The sequence below is a fragment of the Nomascus leucogenys genome, chromosome 13, assembly GCF_006542625.1.
Source record: "Nomascus leucogenys isolate Asia chromosome 13, Asia_NLE_v1, whole genome shotgun sequence".
Classification (NCBI taxonomy): domain Eukaryota; kingdom Metazoa; phylum Chordata; class Mammalia; order Primates; family Hylobatidae; genus Nomascus; species Nomascus leucogenys.
In genome coordinates, this window is record NC_044393.1 from 71268852 (window position 1) to 71296604 (window position 27753).

The 27753-nt window shown below is 35.6% G+C and overlaps 1 protein-coding gene across 2 annotated transcripts in view; it reads right to left on the reverse strand.

Moving 5' to 3' along the window:
- AASS (aminoadipate-semialdehyde synthase) overlaps positions 1-27753 on the reverse strand; it is a 68876-nt gene that overhangs the window by 23711 nt on the left and 17412 nt on the right. For both annotated transcript variants that reach the window (XM_012512117.2, XM_003261256.3), the window contains exons 4-13: positions 26602-26686; positions 18806-18873; positions 18550-18696; positions 17131-17209; positions 16889-17016; positions 15317-15465; positions 13827-13949; positions 13343-13454; positions 1588-1647; positions 1339-1406 (exon numbers count right to left, since the gene is read on the reverse strand). In XM_012512117.2, coding sequence (XP_012367571.1) covers positions 1339-1406; positions 1588-1647; positions 13343-13454; positions 13827-13949; positions 15317-15465; positions 16889-17016; positions 17131-17209; positions 18550-18696; positions 18806-18873; positions 26602-26686 — 1019 coding nt within the window. The remainder of the gene's footprint in view (positions 1-1338; positions 1407-1587; positions 1648-13342; positions 13455-13826; positions 13950-15316; positions 15466-16888; positions 17017-17130; positions 17210-18549; positions 18697-18805; positions 18874-26601; positions 26687-27753) is intronic.

Below are 27753 nucleotides of genomic sequence, written 5' to 3' on the forward strand. Positions count from 1 at the left end.
ACCCCAGACTCCAGGTTAATAATCACATGCTAAGTGATGAAAAGAACAGAAGAATAAGGCAGGGTTCAATATAAAGTAAATTTCCTTTCAAAATGCAACCTTTATTATCAGTATCTTAGCACAAGTTTCCATCAGGAAAGAGGGCAGCAAGTTCTAGCAATTGGAGCCAAGTAAACCTGCTGCTTCATGAAATATCACACATAAGACAGAAGATATCATCACGACCAGTCATGTTAGACATGTCACTAGTATCAGTAGTGTAAAAGACCATCAGATGATGAGAACCAAAACATAAAGCTATGAAAAACAAACAGATGTGAAGTTTTACCTGTAAGAAACTCTCCTATAGGGTTATGGAGTTAGCTTCTCTTATTCACAAAGAAAAAAAGTAAATACTTAATGTCTTATGCCAGTATATTTCACTGACACATTAAAAAGTAACTATAATCAAACCAGCACATATGGAAAAGGCCTAACTATAGTACACTTGATCTGGGCAGATCTCTTTGTTTACTACTTGTAGGTAGAACCACTGAAAAAGAAGATAAAACAGTTGTGTTGTGTTGTTTCCCAACTCTGGTTTCTCCTGAGACTTCAGTATATGGGTTCCTTTTTTAATGTGAAAAAACCAGCAGAGTAGATACAAACACAGATCAAGGGCAATTAGCTGGAGGAGACCAGAATATTCCAAAAAAATAAAATTAATGTTTTCAAACTTTAAGTAGTAAAATCAATTAAGGAGACAAAGGCCTTGGCTAAAGACCTTTCTAAAGTAACTATTCTCTTGAGTAGATTTGCTACATTACTTTTTGGCACCTTCCCCCTAATAAGAATCCCTGGAGAAAACTACCTCTTATTTTCATCAATCGTTTATTCACAACTCTCTGAATTTGTAACCACGAATTCACTTTCCTGAACATTATACTAAAAAAAAGAGAGTCCAAATCCTCAACTAAAACCCAAACTGAAAGCACCACAGAAAGGCTAGTGTGCTCATTTTCCTTTGAGAAAATAACTGAGGCATCACCATGTATCAAAAGCTAGAGAAAAACAAGAAGTTACCTGAAGGATAATCCTTTTGGATTTTTGCTTGCTTACCCATACGTCTACACAGGCTATTAGAAAGCCAAAATGATGCTACGCTACTGTTAAGTGGGAAACAGTCACAGTGGTTTCAGCCAGCCACTTAGGTTGGATTTCCTACATTTTCAAACATTATCAAAATGCATATATTCTACAAACCTAATATTAAGAACTCCCACTGAAGCATTAAAAAATACTCATGAATTCCAAGATAAGAATAAATGTATAAAACAAGAGGATTTGAACAATACTTACCTGCTCTCCCGGAGTGTCTGGATATATTTATATTTATCAGGTAATGTACCGTTGGATGTAATCACTGCCTAAATGTATATGACACAAGACATTTCTTTAGTATCCACATTTTAGTCCTACAAACATGGTCTTATGACTGATAGAGAAGAGACAGAATGACAAAGATGGAGAGAGAGAAACAGAGAGAAGGGAGCAAAAATGGTAGTAGAAAAAATACATTTATGAAAAAATATTCTTCTCACAACTTACATCTCTCACCACAGGAGAAAAATTCTGACTTTCAAGAGGCTGTGTTGCGTCTGATAATATCTGAAAGGAAAATGAGATTTGTAAGAGATAAATGACACTGCAAAGAAGGCCTCTTGGTGTTTGTATCCATATTAAAATATTAATCAAGGGAAAAAAAGAATTTAAGAAACAGTTTTCTGAGGATCACCAAGTATAAGTGATTGGTAATAGAAGTCTTCTACAAGCAATCAACTCTGCCCACAAGACTATGGTGTTTCAGCACAAGTCCCAATTTTAAAACTAAAATTGGATTATAATCATCTTTGCTTGCTGTGAACACAAAAAAGCTTATCCTTTCCAACCAGTTAAATGTATCATATTAAGCATGTTGTCAAATATCTTTACAAGCTTTATAGCTATAGTCCTCCCTTCAAGGGCCTCTACTCCATTCCAAAAGTTCAAACTGTTCTATTAGGAGTAGAGAATGAGGTTTTCCACTCAGCAAGCCCACCAACCCTGCAGTAAGGGGTCTCCCTCAGATCAGTATCAGTATTAGTAGTTATATGTATAGGTACATCAGCATTTCAAAGGTGGTAGCAAAAGTGACTTGACTGAGTAGACCTAGAAAGTCATTCACACCCTCTTCACATTATCTTGCAAAATTGAGTCAGAGACAACAAAAAAAGTAAGATGTCTCATATTAACATTTCAGAAACCTTCTATTCCTCCTCCTTTCTCCCAAGGAACCTAACTCTTGAATATACTGCCAAGAAGTAATGGGTATATAAATTAGTCCCTCTCAAAGAACCCAATTCTTGAATATACTGCCAAGAAGTAATGGCATATAAGTTAGCATTGCTGTTTCTGGTGGACAGGGGAGGGCCAATGAGACAATATTTCCTCCCTAACTGTAGGTTAAGATCTAGCTCACTCACCCAACTAAGAACAAGAAAAATGTTCCTAGAAAGTGCTGGTAACAGAGAATTTATTTACTGTATTAAAATAAATAGAAAATGGTTTTCATGTATCTAAAATAAATGGTAATTTGAAAAAGGTCAGTTCTCCAAAGGACTGAAACCTAGATTTAAATTACTTCATCCTAACTGAATTTAGGTGAATTTCTCCTAACCTTTATCCTTGTCTATCCCACTGCCCAAAACAAAGAATATATTATCTGGAGGAAAATCACACAACATCCAGAGCCTCGAGTCATCTCTAAAATTTTGAATACGCAATGTCTAGCATTCAACCAAAAATAAATAAATATATTGAAAGGTAAGATTTACTGAAAACCATAAAAAACAAGGAAAAAAACAGGGAACATAAATAGAACCAAGAAGTGTAATGGAATTAACAAAAATGATTCTAAATTGTGATTAATATGTTCAAAAAATAAAAGGACAATATAGATAACTTTTTTAAAAAATGTAAAACTTTAAAATTAATGAATATAAATTTTTGATAAATGAAAAATAACATGTTTCAAGCCTTGGAAGACAGATGAACATCCAAATATATGAAGCTCAACAATCTCCAAACAGAGTTAACCCAAAGAGGTCCCTTTATAATTACTGTCAAAAACCAAAGACAAATGGTATTAAAAGCAGCAAGATAAAAATATCATGTTACATATAAGGGAATCTCCATTAGACTATCAGCAGATTTCTCAGTAGAAATCCTGCAGGCCAGGAGAGAATGGGATGATATATTCAAAGTGCTGATGCACAGAAAACTGCCAGCCAAAAATGCTATACACTGAAGCTGTCCTTCAGAAAAAAAGAAGAAATAAAGTCCTTCCCAGACAAGCAAAAGTTTAGGGAATTCTTCACCACTAGAGCTGCTCTGTAAGAAATGCTTAAGGGAGTTTTTCAAGTAGAAAAAAGAACATTACTAACATGAAAACATATAAAATTTAAAAATTCACTGGTAAAGGTAGATACACAATCAAATCCAGAATACCCCGATACTACTATGGCACTCTGCAAAACATAGGTATATATAACTCTAGGATGAAAGTTAAAATTCAAAACAGTCAAAAATAATGATAGCTACAATAAAGTATTAAGAAATATGTAAGCTAAAAAGATGTAAATTGTGACATCAAAAAATATTAACTGGTTGCACCCAACTCGGAAAGTTAAAAAAGAAATGTGAATACACACACACACACACACACACACTGGTGGGAGGGTAGAAGTCTAGAGTTTTTGTATGCAACTGAATTTAAGTTGTTATTAGTATAAAATAGTCTATTATAACTATAAGACATTTTATGTAAGCCTCGTGGTAACCACAATGCAAAATACTAAAGCAGATATTCAAATGATAAAGATAAAAGAATATAAATTTAGCACTAAAGGAAATCACTAAATCACAAAGATAAACAGAAGGAGAGGAAAAAAAGAACAAATAAGCTATAAAGCAATCAGAAAACAATTAACAAAATGGCAGTAGTAAGTCTTTGGCATATCAATAATTACTCTGAATGTAAACAGATTAAATTGTTCAATTAAAACACAGAGTGGCTGAATGGGTTAAAAAGACAAAGCTCTACAATAGCAAAGATATGGAACCAATCTAGATTCCCATCAGTGGTGAATTGGATAAAGAAAATGTGGTATATATACACCATGGAATACTATGCAGCCATAAAAAAGAATGAAATTGGCCAGGCACAGTGGCTCACACCTGTAATCCCAGCACTTTGAGAGGCCAAGGTGGGCAGATCACCTGATGTCAGAAGTTCAAGACCAGCCTGGCCAACATGGTGAAATCCTGTCTCTACTAAAAATATAAACATTAGCCAGGCTTGGTGGTGGGCACCTGTAATCCCATCTACTGGGGAAGCTGAGGCAGGAGAATTGCTTGAACCCAGGAGGCGGAGGTTTGTGAAATGAGATGGTGCCACTACACCAGCCTGGGTGACAGAGCAAGACTGCCTCAAAAACAAACAAACAATGAAACTATGTCCTTTGCAGCAATCTGGATGCAGCTGAAGGCCATTATCCTAAGCAAATTAATGTAGGAACAGAAAACCAAATACCACATGTTCTCAGTTATAAGTGGGAGCTAAACACTGAGTACCCATGGACACAAAGAAGGGAACAATAGAAACCAGGGTATACTTGAGGGTGGAGGATGGGAGGAGGGTGAAGACTGAAAAACTACCTATCAGGTACTATGCTCACTACTTTAGTGACGAATTCATTTGTGCTCCAAACCCCAGTGACATGCAATTTACTCATGTAATAAAACTGCACATGTACCCCCTGAACCTAAAATAAAAGTTGCAAGGAGGAAAAAAAAAAAAATAAGCTCTCAGTATATGCTGCCCACAAGAGACACACTTTCACCTTAAGAATGCACATAGGCTTTCATCCCTCAAAGGGGATGAAAGAAGATATTCCATGCAAATAATACCAGCAGAGGACAGGGACAATTCTTATTCTAGATAGAAAAAACTTAACACAAAAACTCTCACAAGAGACAAAGAAAGTCATTATTAAAGAGCTCAAGTCATTAAGAAGTCATAGCAATTGTAAATACATGTGCACTCAACATTGGAACACTTAAACATATAAAGCAAATATTAATTAATCAACATGAAGGTAAAAAATAGATACCAAAACAATAATAGTAGGAGACTTCAATACCCCTCTTTCAAAAATGGGAAGATCAACCAGAAAGAAATTAATAAGAAAATACTGGAATTGATCTGTGCTTTAGACAAAATGGACCTAATAGATAAATATAGAACTTTTTATCCAGTAGCACCAGTGTACGCATTCTTCTCTAGTACATATAGAACACTCTCCAGAATAGACCATATGGTAGGCCACAAAATATGTCTTAACAAATTCAAAATAATTGAAATCATATCAAGTATTGTTTCTGATCACAATGGTATGAAGCTAGAAATCAATAACAAGAGAAACTTTGGAAACTACAAACACATGCAAATTAAACAACACACTCCTCATCAATCAAGGAGTCAATAGAGAAACTAAAAGTGAAATTTAAAAATTTCTAGAGACAAATGAAAATGAAAACACAACCTACCAAAACCTATGGGATACAGCAAAAGCAGTACTCAGAAGGAAGTTCATAGCAATTTTGAAATGCCTATTTCAAAAAAGAACAAAGATCTCAGATAACCCAATGTTGTACCTCAAGGACCAAGAAAAACAGGAACAAACTGAACCCAAAATTAATAGACACAAAGAAATAATGATGGTTAGAGAAGATATAAACAAAATAGAGACTTAAAAAAATACAAAAGATCAATGAAACAAAGAGTTTGTTTGAAAAGGTAAACAAAATCAACAAACCCCAAGTCTGCCTAAGGAGAAAAGACTCAAATAAATAAAATTTTAGATGACTGTTGTTGGTGTATTGAAATGCTAGTGATTTTTGTATGTTGATTTTGTATCCTGAAAGTGCTGAAATTGTTTATCAGCTTAATTTTTGGGCTAAGACTATGGGGTTGTCTAGATATAGAATCATGTCATCTGCAAAAAGGGATAATTTGACTTTCTCTCTTCCTATTTGAATGCTTTTTATTTCTTTCTCTTGCCTGATTGCTCTGGCCAGGACTTCCAATACTATGTTGGATACAAGTCGTGAAAGAGGGCATCCTTGTTGCCAGTTTTCAAGGGGAATCAGTGTCATTAAAATGGCCATACTGCCCAAAGCAATTTATAGATTCAATGCTATTCTTATCAAATTACCCATGACATTCTTCATAGAACTAGAAAGAAACTATTTTAAAATTCATATGGAACCAAAAGGAAGCTGAATAGCCAAGGCAATCCTAAAGAAAAAAAATCGGAGCTAGAGGTATCATGCTACCTGACTTCAAACTATATTACAGGGCTACAGTAACCAAAACAGCATAAGACTGGCACAAAACCAGACAAAAAGACCAATAAAACAGAATAGAGAGCTCAAAAATAAGGTCACACATCTTCAACCATCTGAGCTTCAACAAAACTGACAAAAACAAACAGTGAGGAAAGGACTCCCTGTTTAATAAATGGTGCTGGGATAACTGGCTAGCTATATGCAGAAGATTAAAACTGGATCACTTCCTTACAGCATATAAAATGGTGTAAATCAACTCAAAGTGGATTAAAGAATGAAATGTAAAACCCAAAATTATAAAAACCCTGGAAGATGATCTAGGCAAAATCATTCTGGACATGGGAACTGGCGAAGATTTCATGATGAAGACACCAAAAACAATTGCAACAAATGGGATCTAATTAAACTAAAGAGCTTTTGCACAGCAAAAGAAACTATCAACAGAGTAAACAATCTACAGAATGGGAGAAAATATTTGCAAACTATGCATCTGACAAAAGTCTAATATCTAGCTTCTATAAAAACTTAAATTTACGCCAGGCGCGGTGGCTCACGCTTGTAATCCCAGCACTTTGGGAGGCCGAGGTGGGCGGATCACAAGGTCAGGAGATCGAGACCACGGTGAAACCCCGTCTCTACTAAAAATACAAAAAATTAGCCGGGCGTGGTGGCGGGCACCTGTAGACCCAGCTACTCGGAGAGGCTGAGGCAGGAGAATGGCGTGAACCCGGGAGGCGAAGTTTGCAGTGAGCTGAGGTTGCGCCACTGCACTCCAGCCTGGGCGACAGAGTGAGACTCCGTCTCAAAAAAAAAAAAAAACATTTACAAGAAAAAACAAACAACCCCATTACAAACTGGGCAAAGGACATGAACAGACACTTTTCAAATGAAGACATACATGCAGTCAACAAGCATATGAAAACAAATTCAACATCACTGATCATTAGAGAAATGCAAATCAAAACCACAATGAGATACCATCTCACACTAGTCAGAATGGATATTACTAAAAAGTCAAAACATAACAGATGCTGGTGAGGTTGTGGAGAAAAAGGAATGCTTATACACTGTTGGTGGGAGTAAAAATCAGTTCAACCATTGTGGAAAACAGTGTGGCAATTCCTCAAAGAGCTAAAAACAGAACTACTCTTCAACCCAGCAATCCCGTTACTGGGTATATACCCAAAGGAATATAAAATGTTCTATCATAAGGACACATACACATGCACATGCTGTTGTAAAGAGTGCTCATTGGACGCTATTGTAAACAGCAGAGACATGGACTCAACCTAAATGCCTATAAATGATAGACTGGATAAAAAACATGTGGTACACCATGGAATACTATGAAGTCATAAAAAAGAATGAGATCATGTCCTTTGCAGGAACATGGATAGAGCTAGAAGCCATTATCCTTAGCAAATTAATGCAGGAACAGAAAACCAAATACCGCATGCTCTCCCTTATAAGCAGGAGCTAAATGATGAGGACATATGGACACACAGAGGGGAACAACACACATTGGAGCCTTCCTGAGGGTGAAGGGAGAGGAGCAGAAAAAATAAATATTGGGTAGTAGGCTTAATACCCTGGTGATGAAATAATCTGTACATCCACCCCTTGTGATACAAGTTTACCTATAGAACAAACCCGCACATGTACCCCTGAACCTACCAGTTTTTTTTAAGTATGTATTAGCTTCTGCAACAATATTGCATAACAAATCACCCACAACTCAAAAAAAAAAAAAAACACACAGATGAAAAAGGAGACATCACAACTGATACCACAGACATACAGAGGATCATAAGACAGCATTATGAACAATGATATGCCAAAAAATTGGAAAACCTAGAAGAAATGAACAAATTCCTGGACACATACAAGCTACCAAGATTGAACCAGAAAAAAAAAAAACAATCTGAATAGGCGAATCAATAACAAGCAGCGAGATTGAATCAGTAATAAAAAGTCTCCCATCAAAGAAAAGCCCAGGACCTGATGGTTTCACTACTGAACTCTACCAAACATTTAAAGAAGATTTAATACCAATTCTTCTCAAACTATTCCAGAATATCAAGGAGGAGGAAATTCTTCCAAACTAATTCTACAAGGCCAGTGTTAATGTGATACCAAAATCAGACAAAGACGTAACAAAAAAAGTAAACTTCAGGCCAATATCCCTGAAGAACATAGATACAAAAATTTTCAACAAAATATTAGAAAACCAAATTAAACAGCATATTTACAAGATCATTCACCATAATAAATGGGATTCATTCCAGGGGTGCAAGAATGGTTCAACATATGCAAATTAATAAACATAATTTATCACATTGACAGAATGAAGGACAAAAACCATATGATTATTCCAACAGAAACAGAAAAAAGTATTTGACAAATTCAACATCACCTTATGATAAAAACTTTCATCAAATTCGGCATACAGGGTACATACCTCAACAAAATAGAAGCCATATTTGACAGACCCACAGCTAACATCATACTGATAATGGAAAATTGAAAGCTTTTTCTCTAAGATATGGAACAAGAAAAGGATGCTACTATTCAACATAGTACTGGATGTTCTAGTCAGTGTAACTAGGCAAAAAAAAAGAAAACAAAGGCACCTAAATTGGAAAGCAGGAAGTCAAATTGTCCTTGTTTGCAGATGATGAAATCTTATATATAGAAAACCCTAAAGACTCCATCAAAACACTGTTAGAACTGATAAATTTAGTAAAATTGCAGAATGCAAAATCAACATACAAAAATTAGTAGCATTTCTATATGCCAAGAGTGAACAATCTGAAAAAAAAAATCCCGTTTCCAATAGCCACAACAAAAATAAGATGCATAAGAATAAATTTAACCAAGGAAATGAAAGATCTCTATACTAAAAACTGTAAAACATTGATGAAAGACATTGAAGAAAACAAAAACAAATGTAAAGATATTCCCATGTTCATGGACTGGAAGAATTTATATTGTTAAAATGCCCATACTACCCAAAGCAATCTACCAAATCAGGGCAATCCTTACCAAAAAAAAAAAAGATAATCTTCCCAGAAATAAAAAAGACAATCCTAAAACTAGTATGAAATCACAAAAGACCCCAAATCGTCACACAATCTTTAGCAAAAAGAATGAAGCTGGAGGCATCACACTACCTGACTTCAAAATATACTACAAGCAATAGTAACCAAAACAGCATGGTACTGGCATAACAGCAGACACATAAACCAACGGAACAGAAAGGCAAGCCCAGAAAGAAATCTATACATCTATATCCACCAGTTTTGGAGAAAAGTGTCAAGAACAAACATTAAGGGAAGAAGAGTCTCTTCAATAAATGGTGCTGGGAAAATTGGATATCTCATTCAGAAGAATAAAACTAGACCCCCTATTTCTCATCATATAAAAAAATCAACTCAAAATGGATTAAACACTTAAATAGAAGACCTAAAACTATGAAACTACTAGAAGAAAAAAAAAAAAAAAAACATAGGGGAAATGCTTCATGACATTGACCTGGTTAAGAATTTTTTGGATAAGAACTCAAAAGCACAAGCACAAAACCCAAAAACAGACAAATGGAATTACATCAAACTAAAAAGCTTCTGCACAGCAAAACAAACAAACAAACAAAAAATCAATTGAGTGAAGAAACAACAGAATGGGAGAAAGTATTTGCAAACTATACGTCTCAGAAGGAAGTAATACCCAGAATATACAAGAAAGTCAAAGAACAAAACAGCAAATAATACAATAAAAAATGGGCTGTACTCAAAGTAAATCTAATGGCTTTAAATGCACGTATTGCTAAAGAGAAACACAGGAAAATAATTACCTAAGCACTTATTGCAAGAAATTATGAAAAGAAAGGTTAACTAAGCTCTCAATAAAGTAAACTAAAGAATATAGTATAGGTAAGGTTATAAATTAAGAAAACAGAAAATGATATAAAATAGAGATGATCACCACAGTTGAACTGATTTTTTGAGATGACTAATAAAATTGATCAATTCCAGGTAAAACAATTAAGAAAAAACAGAAGGCATACCCAACCAACATCAGGAAAAAGAGAAATCACTACAGAATCTATTAAAGAGTTAATAAGATTATTACTAAAAAAAATTATGACAATAAAGTTTACAACTTAGATGAAATATAAATTCCTAGAAAATAAGCATACCAAAATTGACAAAGAAAAATAAAAATCTGAACATTCTTAAGTTTTTAAATAAAATATAATCTATAATTTTAAAACTTACCCTTAAAACTAAAAAAAGAAACAAACAAAAATGCTACCAACCCAAATCATTTTGCTAATGAATTGTATCAAGTAGAACTAACGCTGATTTCATGTAAAATGTTCCTGAGACCAAAAATAAGGAAATACTCTCTAACTTGTTTTAAGTCCAACATAACCTTAATATCCAAACCTGACAAAGACCTTATAATAAAATAAAGTTATAGATTAAGCTCTCTAATGAACATAGATGTTAATAATCCTAAACAAGATAAATCTATGTACCAACTCAACAAAATAATGTGGAGATATATATATATATCTCCACAACCCCAAATGTCTACCAATGGTAAAATAGATTAATAAATTTTGGTATATTCCTTAGCAACCTGAACTTAGTCATAAATAAAAGGTTAACATACAACCAAGTTGGATTTATCCTAAGAATGTGAAGTTAGTTTGATATTTGAAAACCAATTGACAAAATTCACATATTAACAGAGAAAAGGAAAAAATGATCTTCTCAATGAATACAGAAAATGCATTTGATAAATGTACATAATATCCACATCATCCAGGCCATAATCCAGAATTATTCAATCTATGAAAACCAGAAGACTATGACCAATTCTCAAGGGAAAAGACAATCAATAAAGTTCAACTGCAAATGGACCCAGAAAGTTGGAAGTATGAGATAAACATTGTAAAGTGGTTTTTATAACTATGTCCCACGCAATAACGAAAAATACAGTCATAATTAATGAAAAGATAGAAACTGTCTGCAGAGAAAGAGAAAATACCAAAACAAAATTTTTAAAAAAGAACCCAACAGAAATTCTAGAACTGAAAATAGAACATTGGAAATTAAAAATGCACAGAAAAGTCTGATTAGCAGAATAGAGAATATGAAGACATTTTCAGATAAAGGACAACTAAGAGAATCTGTCACCAGCAAACCTGTACTGTAAGAAGTGATAAATTAAGTTATTCAGTCTGCAAGGAAATTATGCCAAAGGGAAATGAATGAAGAACATCAAAAATGGTAAACATCTTGGTAAATATATTATTGCATTTTTTACATTCATACAGTTTGGCCACTTAAACATTTACCATTATAAAATTTTAGAAGTAGAGAAACTGTTAAGATTATGTATTCATGGCTGGGCGCGGTGGTTCACGCCTGTAATATCAGCACTTTGGGAGGCCAAGGCGGGTGGATCACGAGGTCAGGAGTTCAAGACCAGCCTGGCCAACATGGTGAAACCCCATCTCTACTAAAAACAACAAAAATTAGCCTGGCGTGGTGGCATGCACCTGTGGTCCTGGCTACTCAGGAGGCTGAGGCAGGAAGAATCGTTTGAACCCAGGAGGTGGAGGTTGCAGTGAGCCGCGATTGCATCACTGCACTCCAGCCTGGGTTACAGGGCGAGACTCTGTCTCAAAAAAAATAAAATAAAATAAAATAAGATTATGTATTCATTACAACCTCATGTTACAGATGAAATATCTCAGGCTCAGAAAGGAAGTGAGTGCCCTGCTCAAGGCCATAAAGCAAGTTGATGTCTCCAGCAAAGCCCGGCATTTGTACTCTCCTTCTCCTGCTTCTTTAATCCCTCAGCACCAACTCCAGACACATTGCAGATCCAGCACTGACTGCATCAGCAACACATGCTTAAATTCTCTGTATTTGTTTTATAATGTGTAAAATGGATTTAATGATGGTACTTACCTAATATGGTTCTTATGAGTACTTAAAATTAAAATATATTTAGTACTTTGAGCACTTCCTGCACATAGTAGGTGCAATATCATGTCTAACCATGACAGTGCCTGCTGCCTACAGTTTCTCAAGCCTGCTACCTACAGTTTCTCAAGCCTGCTACATCTCCCTGTTGACATATTCCAATAGGAAAAAGAAAGGGTCAAAATGGAATACTATTTGAAAGAAAAGAAGATCACAGACTGGAAATTTCATTTATTCTTGCCCCACTAACTATTGTTCTATTTTAGTGTGAGAGCTTATGAGGGAATATATAGATGAAAAGAGCAAGAGCCATTCTTTATATTGGAATCATTGGCAGAGGCAGACAGTCTGAAATAAAAATAAAGCAGGAAGGCTATGAATGCTTAGGATAAAAATTGAAATAAGAAAAATTTTCTTTGATAAAGAAAATGGAATTTAGATAACATGGTATTTCATTAGCTAATCAATGATCACAGAAGAAAAATACATGACCTCAACATAAGCTGCCACTTAACTATTAGTGACCAGAACCCAATAAAAATGTTCTCTATTTCTAATTTTTCAGATCTGGTTATTATGGCACAATAAGAGTGCCCCAATATGAACTGACATAGATGGCAAAGAATTAAAAATAAAGCATGTTTTATCTCATACGTGGTGAACATTCTTAATAAAAGACCTATAATGGGAAAGAGATGTAATTGTAATTAAGCATGAAGGCAGTGATATCATCATATACCCCAAGAGACAAGTAAGCACATTATGTCAAATAAAATAGTATCAGTATGTATTTCAGGGAAGGGCTGGCATTTCAGTTTACAACAGATTTCTTAGATACAGAAGACCAGAACATTCACAGAATTACCCCATTATTCAATTTAAAGCCACAGAGTTGTTACTGATATTACCAGTCTGCTCACCATTTCTTCAACATAAGGGTAAAGCATGTCTCCAAAGCATTCTGTAGCTTCAATTGGGAGCTGTGCCGGCAAATTGTCAATGGAGCACATCAGGATCCCCGAGCCTTCAACACTAAGAGAAGCAATGTGGTTCATTCAGAAGCACGAAACATTATTTGTAAGTTCTGACTTTTCCAGATGTCTACTCCATTATATTTGCCTCGTTATCATTTGTAATTTTGTATAAAAGTATACGCGAAAATAAACAAAACTTTTCAAACAAAACGTTTTCCTTTTTTCAGTAACCCGTCTCACATTTAAATATATTTGTGTGTGTATATGTGTGTGTTCATATGTGCATGTTCTTTTGCCAAATTTTAGTATGTTTGAGTATATCTCTCCAAATTTTCATAACTTCATAAAGATGTGAAATACTGAGCATTTTAGAGTGGTATATCAATGTAACTAAGTGAGGAATATTATCTAACAACTTTAGCAAACTCACCTGTCATGAATAATATGCTGGTCTGCATCATACATGCAAAAGGGACGCTCTATTGTTGTACACTCAGTCATAAACTCTATAGACCCTCCTGTGTCAGCTGAAATGTCACATATTGCCACAAGTCTGAAAATAACATCAATACTTAGATGAGAGGATGAAATTCTGAAGTGTCTAACAAGACTAATAAAAAGGAGTTTGGAACAATTTTCAATGTGGATCCCAAATATTTTCCAGGCTTTTGGGGTCTTTTTCCTAGAGCTCATTCTTCAGGACTCTGCACTGTTTTGTGATACAGAGAATCTTCAAAGTATGAATTTTAGTCTCCAAAAAAAAAAAAAAGAAAGAAAGAAAGAAAAGAAAAAAGGAAACAAAAGCAGAAAATTGCTTTCCTAGAGAAATCATTAACAGACTAAAGTTAACATAGTTATCTCTAAATAACTCAGAAAGGTTCAATTATGCTACCTCCACCCTGCTTAGTACTGTATAGTTTTACATGTGGTTACACAGAAATCTCTAGAATTATGAACAAAAGTCTCAGTCCAGCATTCAAAAAGTTGACTACAATTTTTCTGCCCAATCTCCAATTACCACTTGCATACATGAACCAATGTAGAGCTAGACTAACACATTCAGCACCCTAAATATGCTTTGGTAGCTCCATATTTATTAAGCACCAATCCTTTCACTTGGAATTCTTGTTCTCCTCATTCCTCCCTTTAAGGTTTGCTGCGCCCAATGCTTCTGCTTTCTTCTAAACCCCGGTGATGTTGTTGCTCCTAGCATTCCCTTGGCATTTACTTGATGCCAGTTACATGCCTAGAAAAGCAAACATATCTTTTACTCTTTCACAAATATTTATTAATTAGTTAATTCAATATTTAATAATTATTTCAATGCCTATTATATATCAGGCAACGTACTAGGTGCTTGTGGCCAAGAGAAACAGACCCCCTATCCTTAAGGAGATTAAGTTCTAGGAAGAGGGAGAAAAATCATAAACACGAGAAAATAAATGAGGAATTTCAAAACAAAAAACAGAGTAACAGACTAGAGATAGAGATGAGAATGGAGAAACAAGAGAAGACTTCTCTGAGGAAATAGTTTCAGAGCTGCATGGGGCATCACAGAAGACAAAAGAAGAATGTTTCAAGAAGTAGAGGTGGGCTGGGCATGGTAGCTCATGCCTATAATCCCAATACCTTGGGAGGCCAAGGCAGGAGGTCTGCTTGGGGTCCAGAGATTTAGACCAGCCTGGGAAACATAACAAGACCCCATCTCTAAAGATAAATACATACAATAAAATTTAAAAAAAAAAAAAAAAAAAAAAGAAGGAGGGATGGTTAACAGTGTTGAGTACTGCCAAGAGGTCAAGAAAGATAAGGCGGAGAAGTAGTCATTAGAAATCAAGTCCTGTGATATGTGATATTTGATCCTCTAATAATGGAAGCAGCTGGTCAAAACTACTATCATTGCTGAAGTAGAATCCTTACTTGTGTGGTAATGCAGGGCAGCCTTCCACACCAGCAGCTGAGAACTTGCCTGGAGCCAGGAGACTCTGAGCATCTTGGCGGGTTAGGAGGCGAGGAGTGTTTTGTTCCCAGTAGATTCCATTAATTAAGCAAGTTGTATAGGGTGCAATCTGTAATGCAAGTTCCAGGTTCAAGAAAATAGAAAATAGCCTATTTTAATACAGTATACTGAAAGAGAGCTATCAGTAAATTCTATGAGAAATAATTAAATGTAACTTCTAATTGATTTTCTTATTGTCCATGTCAGTGTCCATCTTTTGAGGCAAAGATAATAAATAGCCACCCAGATTTCAGTGTAGAATTACCCCATGACAGAGAAATATATGACTATAAATACATTAATATGTTCATTCTATAATGTATTGCATGCCGAAGAAAAATGAAAGGACAAAAACAAAACAAACAAACAAAAAACAGTGGACCTAAAATTATATTTCCAGCTCTAATACCAGTAGGGTATGACCTAAATCATGCTACCTCAACTTCCCTGGGCTCTATTTTTCTTACTTGCCAGATGGGGATAACACACACCCCATTCCTCAAAGGAATGCTGTGAAGATTAAATCGGATAACATCTGTAAGCTCTATGGAGCAATGTGCTACATACATGCATACGTGACAACTAGGTCAGTATCAGTTTTAGGATGCATCCAATCACCAATACTTCTGTGACTGGGGAAATGAGAAGGAATAAAGATTTCTTAGATTCAAAATTTTTCAGTTTGAAACTATGTTCATAATTTTTCTTCTTCAAACATCTCAAGCTGAAGGTAAGTGTTCCTTTCCCTAACATGCCCTGCATGATATAAGGGCTAAACTTCATACCAGAATCTGAAAATGCTATGTTGGTCAAACATATTTAAAATTATTTAAAGCATTCTTTTTTTACAATAAATGCATGCATTTTTTGTTTTATCTATTTTTTGGTTTGTTAGTTTATCTGGGGGAAGATTGTTGCATGGCCAATGACTATAGAAGACACAAATATATTTTATTTCTTATAAGATATAGCCAGTGTGTCACATCGAAGGATTTGATTTGTAAGTATAATAGCTTTTTCATACAGTAGGGATGGTCTGCACTTATATAGGCACACTATTTAACCCTCACCCTAACAATCAATGGCATGCGTTTCAAGATTGCTGGCTGAGATTACAGTTGCAATTTGTGGCCATGTTGAGACCAAACGTCATAGGCATTATGCTCTTGCCCACAGTGCTAACAAGTCCAGGATAAATACAGAAAACAATAACGCACAGGAAATGGCTTAGAGCTATTGGGCACATGTAGACCTGAAGCAGAAATGGAGACAGTAAAACAAAGAGTGTATCCACAGAAACCACCAAAAGCACTAAGCAAGACTACTCCGAATACCCTAAAAGATGATAGCTCCAAAGGCCAACTCATGATACCCAAAGGACTCACAACAGGAAAACTGAAAGCCAATGTACAATTCAAAATTTCTCTCCTTGAAAATAGCCTACCTACACTGTATCATAAGCAACCAACTTAAAAGGTGAATACGATACTCACATCAGTATTAAAACGACTTATGTAGCGCTCAGGATGTTTGTCATACTCTGCAGGATCATACACACCATCTGTTTTCCTGACAAGATGATGATGACGACTTAACACCGTCCCATACACTTTTCTGAGGTCTTGCAAAGGAGAAAGAAATTAGTAAAGTGGGAGACAAATAATAAAAATTTATGGTGACAAAATATTATAACATAGACTGTTAAAAACATTAAAAGTCATCTCCTGTCCCTTACCTCCAGTTTGGGAAACTTCTTTTAATTCATGGGGCTCCACATATTCACAAGGTAGCTCATTAAAGATTGCTTGGGCTCCCTACAAATAACACATGAGTAAAAATCCAAAAATCAATAGAAAAAGAACCAACATGGTTTTCTGCAAAGATCTGATCATTTTCCCAACAATTACATAGCTCCACTTGCCTTGCCTACAGCCAGGACTGCAACACAGAAATACAGATGAGTTGCTTACAACCAGCCTGCTAGCTAGCTTTTATTCCTGTTTGAACAGCACACTTAGAAGGGGCTTTAATTTTTTTCTTTTTTATTTAAGCTACTCAGAGTATCAATAAGAGTGTTTAGAAATGAGGGAAAAAATATTTCTATTTATTTTAGATCCATTGCAGAAATTATTTCAAATGGGGAAATTATATTTCTTACAAAAGAAATAATTGGATGCTTACCTCACAATATAATAAGAATGATATCCTATTTGCAAAATATTTTCTTTGAAGAAGGAATTATTTTACAATTACAAGTTTCTGTAGGAGATTACAAACACATTCTTAAAACCACCAGAGAAGGAAGAAAGCATGAATTCCAGTCTTAAATGAATCTTCCTAACATCTTGTTTGCAAAACTCCAAGTAGTCTTAAAAAATGGACATCGTGAGGTCACTTTCAAACTCATGGACATTTTGGTGACGGAAGTAAAACAGATCACCCTCAGAACAGACCTTTACACTGTTAACAATGAATTATCTTATTTATTTATCTATTTATTTATTTATTTTATTTATTTTGAGACAGAGTCTCTCTCTGTCACCCAGGCTGGAGTGCAGTGGTGCAATCTCAGCTCACTGCAACCTTTGCCTCCCGGGTTCAAGCGATTCTCCTGCCTCAGCCTACTTAGTAGCTAGGATTACGGGTGTGCGCCACCATGCATGGCTAATTTTTGTATTTTTGGTATAGGTGGTGTTTTACCATATTCGCCAGTTTGGCCTTGAACTCCTGACCTCAGGTGATCTGCCTGCCTCGGCCTCCCAAAGTACTGGGATTATAGGCGTGAGCCACCATGCCTGGCCGAATTATCTCTTTTAAAAAAAGAAAAAGAAAGGATGAAAAAGTATTCCAAGACTCAGATAGCTAGCAATAAACTAAAAGCTATATGTGTGTATGTGTGTGTATAGATATACACACACATATACACTTACACATATACACACACACATATATATACACACACATACATATACACATACACACACATATTTAGATCATTACTACTTTTCACTATGAGAAAAATATGTTGGTAAGAAAATTGCCTAAAATAGAATCTTCAGTCAATTTGAAATACCCACAAAATGCCTGCCCACATCATTTGGGTTAGTTTCAAAGTTTTGGATTGTTTTACAAAAGGAAGTCAGGTAAAATTTACCTTAGAAACATTACCAGTTCCTGTGAACACAAATGTTAAGGGTCCTATTGACTTAGGCATCAAACCCAAAGATATTTCATAGCCAGCATCCCGGACAGCTTGCACAGCCTGACTGCTATTCCTGTAGTTATGAGCCATGCCAATGTGCTGAAAACAAACATACACAACTCAAGTTAGTCCACCAGCTCAGCATTTTTTTATTATTAAGGTGTGAGATGTGTTTTCAAAAACAATAAGCAAAATAAACATCTCTCACCATAAAAGGTGTGTGATGTCCCAAAGCAAGGAGCCTTAAACCCATTCCATGTAAAATGTTGATCATTCCTGTTACAGAATCAGACCAATAGAAAGACTATTAGTTGGGAAGAATTTAAGCTGTTCTCTCTGCTCGTTCTCCAATCTGCATGGTGCCCTGCAGAAGCACAGATCACGCATCTCAGATTTAGAAGAGGCCTCAGTAGACTGTATCCATCCTCTCAACTTTCTGCCATCAAATGCGCTAACCCAAATGCATCCCCACCTATTCCTTCCACCTTCAATCCTGATAAAATAGGAAGAATGTTCCTCTTCTTATCTAAGGCTAATCTCTCCACCTTGGATCCAGATCCCGTCCCTTCCTGTCACCCAAGGAATTTATTACTGAGTTACTCCCTTCACTATCCTTCCCTATTGCTTCATTCTTATCAGCATTTAAACATGCTCCCATGCCTCCCATAACAAAAACAAATGAACAAACAAAAACAAAGTCACCATTAACCCTAGGGCTCCCATCATCTATTTAGAGATCTAAATAGCTAAACTCAGTGGACACATTTTAGATCAGATCAGAAGTACTTGGCAATGCAGACCTCTTCTTTGTTGAAATGAAGAGTGCCCCTCAGCATCCCAACTTGAAATTTTTAATCCTACCTTTCTGTAGGATCCTCTTCCTGTGGCAATTCCTTTTACATTATTCACCCTCAGGATTATGTCCTGGGCTCTATTTTCTTCCATATCTACATTTGTCCCTTAGGTAATCTCATCTAGTCCTAAATTTCAAGTACTATCTATATGCAGATGACTTCAAGTCTCTCTCTCGAAAAGGGATCTTTCTTTTGATTTCAAAACTTAGCCAGCCACCTTTTTATGTCTGTCTCAATTTGGATGTTCTTCAGAAAGCTAAAATTCAGCATGCCTGCAGCAAAGACCTGAGCATCCATTCTTTCCTTATTCTTTTTAGGAAAGAACTTTCCATGCTCCTCCATTCCCGTCCTAACCCCCAACACACATCCCTACCAAATTTTCTTTTGTCGTTTTTCTAAAGTCAACTTATAAAGACATAGTTTATATACAACATAATGCACCCATTTAAAATGTATAGTTTGGTAACTGTTAACAAATATACACATCTGTGTTATTACCGCCATGATCAAGATACAGAGTATTTCACCAACTCCTGGTCTCCACAACTACTAATCTTTCTCTCTCTATAGATTAAGTTCTTCTAAAGTTACATATAAATGAAATTTTAAGCAGTCGTCTCTCAGTATATGCAGGGGGTTGGTTCTAAGACCCCTGCATATGTTAAAATCTGGGCATACTCAAGTCCCACAGTCAGTCCTGTGACACCTGCCTGTATGAAAAGGTGGCCCCTCATAAAGGTGGATTTTGCATCCCATGAATATAAGCAGACTCATGCAGTTCAAACTCATGTTGTTCAAGGGTCATTTGTACTCTTTTACAATGTGTCGGCTTTTACTCAGCATCGTGTTTTTGAGATTCATACATATTTTGTGTGTATCAGTATAGTCTTTTATTACTGAAGAGTTTCCCATTTCCATTTCAGTTGATTTCTCTTCTCATCATTTGGGTTGTTTCCAGGCTATTATAAATGGAGTTGCTATAAAAAAAATCTTTGTATAAAATATTGTATTTCTCTTAATAAATGCCTATTAGTGGAATTTAGTTTGTACCTTGATACTTAAGTTTTCAGTTTCTTCTTGAGCTGATTTTGGTAATTTGTACATTTTGAAAATTTATCTAGTTCATCAGGGTTGCCAAATTCATTGACCTATTCATAATATTCCTTTATCCTTTTAATATTTATAAGATATAGTGATGGCCCCCTAGTATTCCTTCTTAGTAAATACTGTCTTCTCTCTTTTTCTATCAGTCTACCTAGACGTTAATCAATTTTATTGATATTTTTCAGAGAACCAGGTTTTGGTTTCATTGATTTTCTCTATTCTTTTCCTGTTTCAGTTTCATTAATTTTCTCTGTATCTTTATTATTTCTTTCTTTCTACTTGCTTTTGATTTAATTTCTCTTTGATTTTCTAGCTTCTTATAGTGGAAGCACAAATTATTAATTTTAAAACTATCTTCTCTAATAAAAGAATTAAATGCTGTAAATTTCTTTCTAATTGCTAATTTATACCCCCACACATTTTGATAAGTTATACTTTAAATTTTTATTCTATTAAAAATATCTTCTAATTTTCCTGTGATTTCTTCTTAACCCATCGGTTATTCAAAATTACTATCTCCCAAATATTTGGAAAATTTCCAAATATCTTTCTATAAAAACTTCTAGGTCAATTCTATTAAAGTCAGAATACATATTGTATGATTTCAGACTTTTAAATTTATCAAAAATTGTTTCGTGACTCATTCTATAGCCTATCTGGGAGTTTTTAGGCCATTAATGTAACTATTGATATAGCTAAATTTAAAGCTACCATGTTGCTGTTTGTGTTCTTATTTCATTTGTACTTTGTTTTTTAAATGCCCTTTTTCTTGTATTTTTGCTTGAACTGTGTATTTCTTAGCATGAAATTTTACATCCATTATTGGCTTATTAGCTTTAGATCCTTGTTTTATTTTTAGTCATTGTTCTAGGTTACCATATGCATCTTTATCTTATTATAGTCAACTATCAAGTAATATTATACTACTTCCGGTACAATAAAATAACCTTGTTACAAAAGTATGGTTCTATTCCTTTTCACTTGTCCATCATTACTGGTGGCATAAGTTTTATTTCTACCTGTGTTATGAATATCACAATACATTGTTTCATTTGAAACTATCAATTAACTTTTAAAGAATTTTTTTGTTTTTTGAGACAGTTAACTCACTTTGTCACCCAGGCTGGAGTGTAGTGGCATGAACACAGTTCACTGCAGCCTCACCTCCCAGACTCAAGCAATCCTCCCACCTCAGCCTCCCAAGCAGCTGGGACGACAGGCACGCACCACCAAGCCCAGCTACTCTTGCATTTTTTTGTAGAGATGGGACTTCACCATGTGCCCAGGCTGGTCTCAAACTCCTGAGCTCAAGCAATCAGCCTGCCCTGGACTCCCAAAGTGAGCGACTGTACCCAGCCCTAAAGAAAAGTTTTAAAATAAGATATGATGTTTTTTATGTTTGTTTACATTCTACCATTTGTAGTGTTCTTTATTCCTTTAATTCAATCCATGTTTTCAACTGACTTCATATCCTTCTGCTTGAGAAATTTTTTAAATAATTCTATGTCAGTGAATTTTATCAGCTTTCATTTGACCAGAAAATCTGTGTTTAATCTTTATTTTCTAGAAAGATGTCCAGAAAGATATTGAAAAGATATCGTCTTTGGAAATATACTGTACTATGCATAAAATTATAAGTTGGTTTGTTTCCTTTCAGCACTTTAAAGATGTTGCTCCACTTTCTGCTAGCTTAAACTGTTTCTGATTAGAAGTTTGATGTTTATCTTAGTTATTCTATGTATATGGTTCCTTTTTCCCGTTATTTTTAATGTCTTGATCATTGTTTTTTAGCAAGACAATTATAATGGTTCTACTGTCATTTTCTTTGTGATTTTTTATTTCTATTTTTGATTTGGGGTTTATTGAACTTCACTTATCTGTGTATTTATAATTTTTATCAAGATATGGGAATGTTCTGGTCATTATTTCTTTCCTTTTTTCCTTCCTCATTGCAATAGAAATTAAACAAAATGAAGCATAAAAAGAGAAAAAGACTGAGAAAAAAATAGAATTTAAGTGACAGGTGGTGATCAAATGGTCTAATATGTGTGTATTTGGAGTCCCAGAAGGAAGAGAGGGAGGTGAAAGGAAAACAAGCCTTAAGAGAATCAATGTAATCCACAAACAATTGCCTATTAGAATAAAGCCCAATGCTCCTAAAAGGAAAACAACAAAATCTATCAACAACGTAAAATGAACAATGTCTGGCATTCAGTAAAAACTTATGATAATTTTTTTTATTTCTGTTGTTGATTAACCTGGAGATAATCAACAACAGAAACAATCCCAGAAACAAGAAATGACAGAGATGCTGGTCAATGTGCTCAAGGATTAAATGAAAACACAAACAAAATGAGGAGTAGAGGAAATCAATCTATCTACCATGTATCTATCAATCAATAGACACTACAGAAGAAAATCTATATATGTTCTCTAATCCTTTGCTTATGTATAGATTTTCCTCCGTGGTGTCTATTGATTGGTAGGTAGATGGATTGATTTCCTCTATTTCTCTCCTCATTTTGTTTATGTTTCCATTTAAAACGTGAATATACTGAACATTTATTATAGCTGTTTTAATCTACTCGTGTGCTAATTGCATCTCTCTCAAATTAGACATTAGGCTCATTTTTAAGCTTTTATAGGAATGAATGTAGAGTAGGCTTTATTAAGAGCTGGTTTAGCCACACACTTCGGGGCTTCCCTGAAAGCCTTATATATTCAGTTAAGTCTCTCCACTCTGGCTGATGGGACAAACTCTGAGAACAGTTTTCCATAGAGTTCCCTGGCAATTGTTCTTTTCCACAAATTGTTCCTAAGCCAGTCTCATGAATTTTCATCCTCCACTTAGCAAGACCCCTAAGCATATTTCCATTTCTGCATAGCTCCCCACTGTTTGGTACTACGTGTTGTCATTTCCAGCCAACTCAGTCTCCCCAACTCCTTTCTCCTCAACTTAGTAAGTTCACCAGGCTTTGCGTCACATTTCCATATTCATACCATCTGATAATTTCTCCAGATAGAAAGCCAGGGTGAACATAGAGCTCACCTCATCTATTTTCCATCTATCAAGGATCACAAGTCTGTACTGCCTGTTGTCCAATGTCTGATAACATTGTTTTCTATATCTCATTCAATTTTTCTAGTTGGTTAATGACAGCATAGTAAGTCTGAACTCAGTTAATCTTTCACAGATGGAGAGCACATGGTTTTTGCAGCAGACATAGTTGCCCAGTTATAGATTACATTTCTCAGTCAATTTTGACCAATGGGTATGAGCAGAAATAATATGTTCAGATTCTGGGTCACATCTTTAGAAAGGAAGCTACTTGCCTTTACTTCCTTTCTCCCCTTTCCACTGACTGGAAAATAGCAACCTGAAGGGTCACCTTAGAAATGAAAGCCAAGTGTTGACAACAGCAAAGGCTTCCTCTCATTCCACCATCCCTAGACTTCTCACTCCTGGACTTCTAGCTTATGTAAGCTCTGTTTTGTGAAGTCTCCATTATAGCAACTTAGTATGTAATCTACTAATATATTGTCCTATACAGAACTCATTTACTCTCTTCCCCCAAATTCTTCCTCCATTCCTGTGGGTACTGAACGAACTGAATCACTGTCCAAGTTGGTAATCTGCATGTCATCTTTAAAGTGTCTCCCTCACCCCCTCACCCCTACATCCAATCAGTCACCACATCCTGTGAATTCCACCTTCTAAATACTTATAAGAACCACATATAGTTCTTTCCATATACACTCTAATTATACTGAACTTATTTCTATTCCTCAAAACTATTATTTTTTCCCCTCTTCGCTTTGAGCTTTGCACACTCGTACTGTCCTCTCCTACTTCCCTGAATAGTTTTTAATCATTCTTCAGATCTCACCTTCAAAGGCACTTTTAAAAAGAAAGCTTTTGCAACAGCCAAGTTCAAATATCTTTCGTTTTGTTTGTTTGTTTGTTTGTTTTTTGAGACAGAGTCTTACTCTGTCTCCCAGGCTGCAGTGCAACGGCGTGACCTCGGCCCCTGCAACCTCTGCCTCTCAGATTCAAGCGATTCTCCTGCCTCAGCCTCCCAAGTAGCTGGGATTACAGGCACCCACCACCACGCCCGGCTAATTTTTGTATTTTTAGTAGAGACGGGGTTTCACCATGTTGGCCAGGCTGGTCTTGAACTCTGGACCTCAGGTGATCTGCCCTCTTCGGCCTCCTGAAGTGCTGGGATTACAGGTGTAAGCCACCGCACCCAGCCTCAAATATCTTTCTTATAGCAATTAGCACTAGCATTGTATTTGTGTTTACTTGCCTGAATGCTTCTCTAAGAACATGAACCACATCCTATTCATGGATGTGGTCCTACTTCTGAATATGGTGACTTCTAAATAAATCAACTTAATTCCGATGTATTAATTCTGTCTAGGTAAATAAAACCCTCATCTGGATGAGTCCTGAAAGGCCCTAGGAATCATATCATCAGAGGTCTCTCTATTACTGCTTTTATACTAAGAAATTTAATTTTCTGTTAGTTTAATAGAGCTGATTTGGGTGTTGGGTGAGGAAAGGTATGAGGTGAGTGAATAAAAACAATGAATGTTTGTTTGTTTGTTTATTTTTAAAGACAGAGTTTTGCTCTGTCGCTCAAACTGGAGTGCAGTGGCGTGATCTCGGCTCACTGCAAACTCTGCCTCCTGGGTTCAAGCAATTCTCAAGCCTCAACCTTCCAAGTAGCTGGGATTATAGACATGCACCACCAATGGCTAATTTTTGTATTTTTAGTAGAGATGGGGTTTCACCATATTGGTCAGGCTGGTCTCAAACTCCTGACCTCAAATGATCTGCCCGCCTCAGCCTCCCAAAGTGCTGGGATTACAGGCATGAGCCACCATGCCCTGCCTGAACTGGTTTTAAGTAAAATAATTTTTTGAATTTCACATTTTTGCTTAGATTTCTTTATTATTTAAAAAGCAGGTAGATAATATTAATAATAAGCAGAATGACATAAGCCATAATAAGTGTTGGAAATGCTTGTTCCCTGGTGCCATAAAGAAACAGCACATGAACATAAATTTAATTTATTTAGTAAGGCCATTTTTACTTCCTGCAGAAAGGGTACACTTGCCAGCAGTTTTGCCACAAGAGTACCCCGAACAAAAGAGACAGGGTCATTTATAACCTGATGCATCCACCCTACTGCTGTGTCTGGTTTCCATTGGCTGCAACGAGACCTCACGTTCTGTATTTGTCCCGATTGGCTAGCAACTTAGAACTTTTTAAAAGAGGCAAAGGTAGAGGAGAACAAAGGAAGGAGGAAGTAACTTGTGTAATGCTGAGAAAGGTAGAAACACTTTTAAATAAGGAAGAGAAACAGGCTATGACTTAATGCTTGCTTGGACCAGTATAAGCCTGCCGGGGCAAATATTTAGAAGCACAGGTCTGAATAAATTTTGCTTCTAAGAGAAGTTACTATTTATTCCAAATTAAATGGGGAGGAAAGTCTTTGAAGAGGAACCTCTACTTTTACTTTTTACATAAGGAATCTTCTATTTTTATATAACAAGGTCAAACAAATAATGCCAAAGTCATGACCTTCCTTATTAGACCTGCAAGTAGTCTGATCTGAAACAGAGCTATGATATATTGTGGTGTTTTTTAACCAAACAAGGTTCAAAGAATTAACTGGACAAAATTCCTGCCCCTGGACGTTTTTTCCCTTTCTATTTCTCCCTATCTTCTAATTCTCAATGTCTCATTACCGAACTGGTATCTCCTTCTAGCCTTTTGAAAGGAACTACCTAAAAATCAGAGCTTGTTTGTAGTTGTTATCCTTCTCCCTGCTTTTTCCTTTGAATTTTTGCAATGAAATATTTTTAACCATTTATCTTCATACTTTATTCCACTTGTATTCATCATCCTTCAGCATACCTTCATTTTAATGTTTTCCATGGAAATAAACACTCCTATCCCCTTGCCACAGAAAAGAGAAAACTCACAGTTATTCCCCAAGCCAATTTAGAAAGTGGGTGATGTAAGCCCTGGCATACTTACCTGCCACACCAGCCCACTGTCCAAATGCCACTACCCGTACTCCTCTATGATCCACCATTTTCTCATAATCAATAAGGCGAATTTCCTGGAAAGAGGATAAAAAAAAGTTTCAGCTGGACCCATTAAGCTTAATTTTAACAAGTAAAGACATATACGAGCAAGTAAATATTTCACATTTTTTCCTCTGAAATACCCTTAACTTGCTAACAGAAGTTACCATCAGGTATACCATGAAATATTTAGAAAACGCCAGGTAGCAAACCAATGGTAGGCTTGTAATTAGAAATGAAAAAATGTTTGTAGCAGGTGCTATACCCCCCTTGATGGTAAGCAATGAAATAATAAAGGCAGAATTTCCTTTATCTTTCTGCCCCCACCCACCCAGCACCATCTATAAACATATCTAAAGCCCCTCTCATCCTTACATCCTTCCTTCTGGTCAAAGAAAACAGATCCCTTTTGAGATGAATCTCTGTGACCTAGATCCCAGCTTCTCTCATGTCCTCCAAGACCACCCTTCTTGAACTATTACCTCTTTCTTGCATCATCCCTTTTTACATTGTGTCTCAACCATTCTAAGTACACTCAGGTCTCTTCTACCTGGAAAATAACACTCTCTCTCAACCTGGAAAATAACACTCTCTCTCAAGTCCAAGCACAGATATTTTTCTCTCTCCTCCTCCTTCTCCTCTCTTTTTCTTTTTCCCTCTCCTTCCTTTTACAGGTAACCTTCCTATTGAAAGTAGTACACGATTCCTTCAAGTAGCTCAGGACAAAACCTGGAGTGATTCCTCACTCCTCTCCTTTTCTCATATTCCACCTTTTCATTTCTATTCCTTGCCTTCACTAAAAACATATTCTTTCTCTTTCCTTGAAAACCTTTCCTCTCTCAGGAAAGCATTAATAATTCATGCGTAAAACATATTAGTGTATTGTAATTATACACTATTTTAAACAGTAATTTTATTTCCTCAAAGATCATATAATTTTTATCATCTTTGTGAATTTAAGAATGTTTATCATTCTTCCAACTCCAAGTAATTGGTTACAAAATGCTGCCCAAAAGCAGCCCTGTTAGGTCAGTTTTTGTTAATTTTTTAATAATGAACAAAAGTTAAAATAACAAAAAAAGTTCCTAATTTATAAATACTT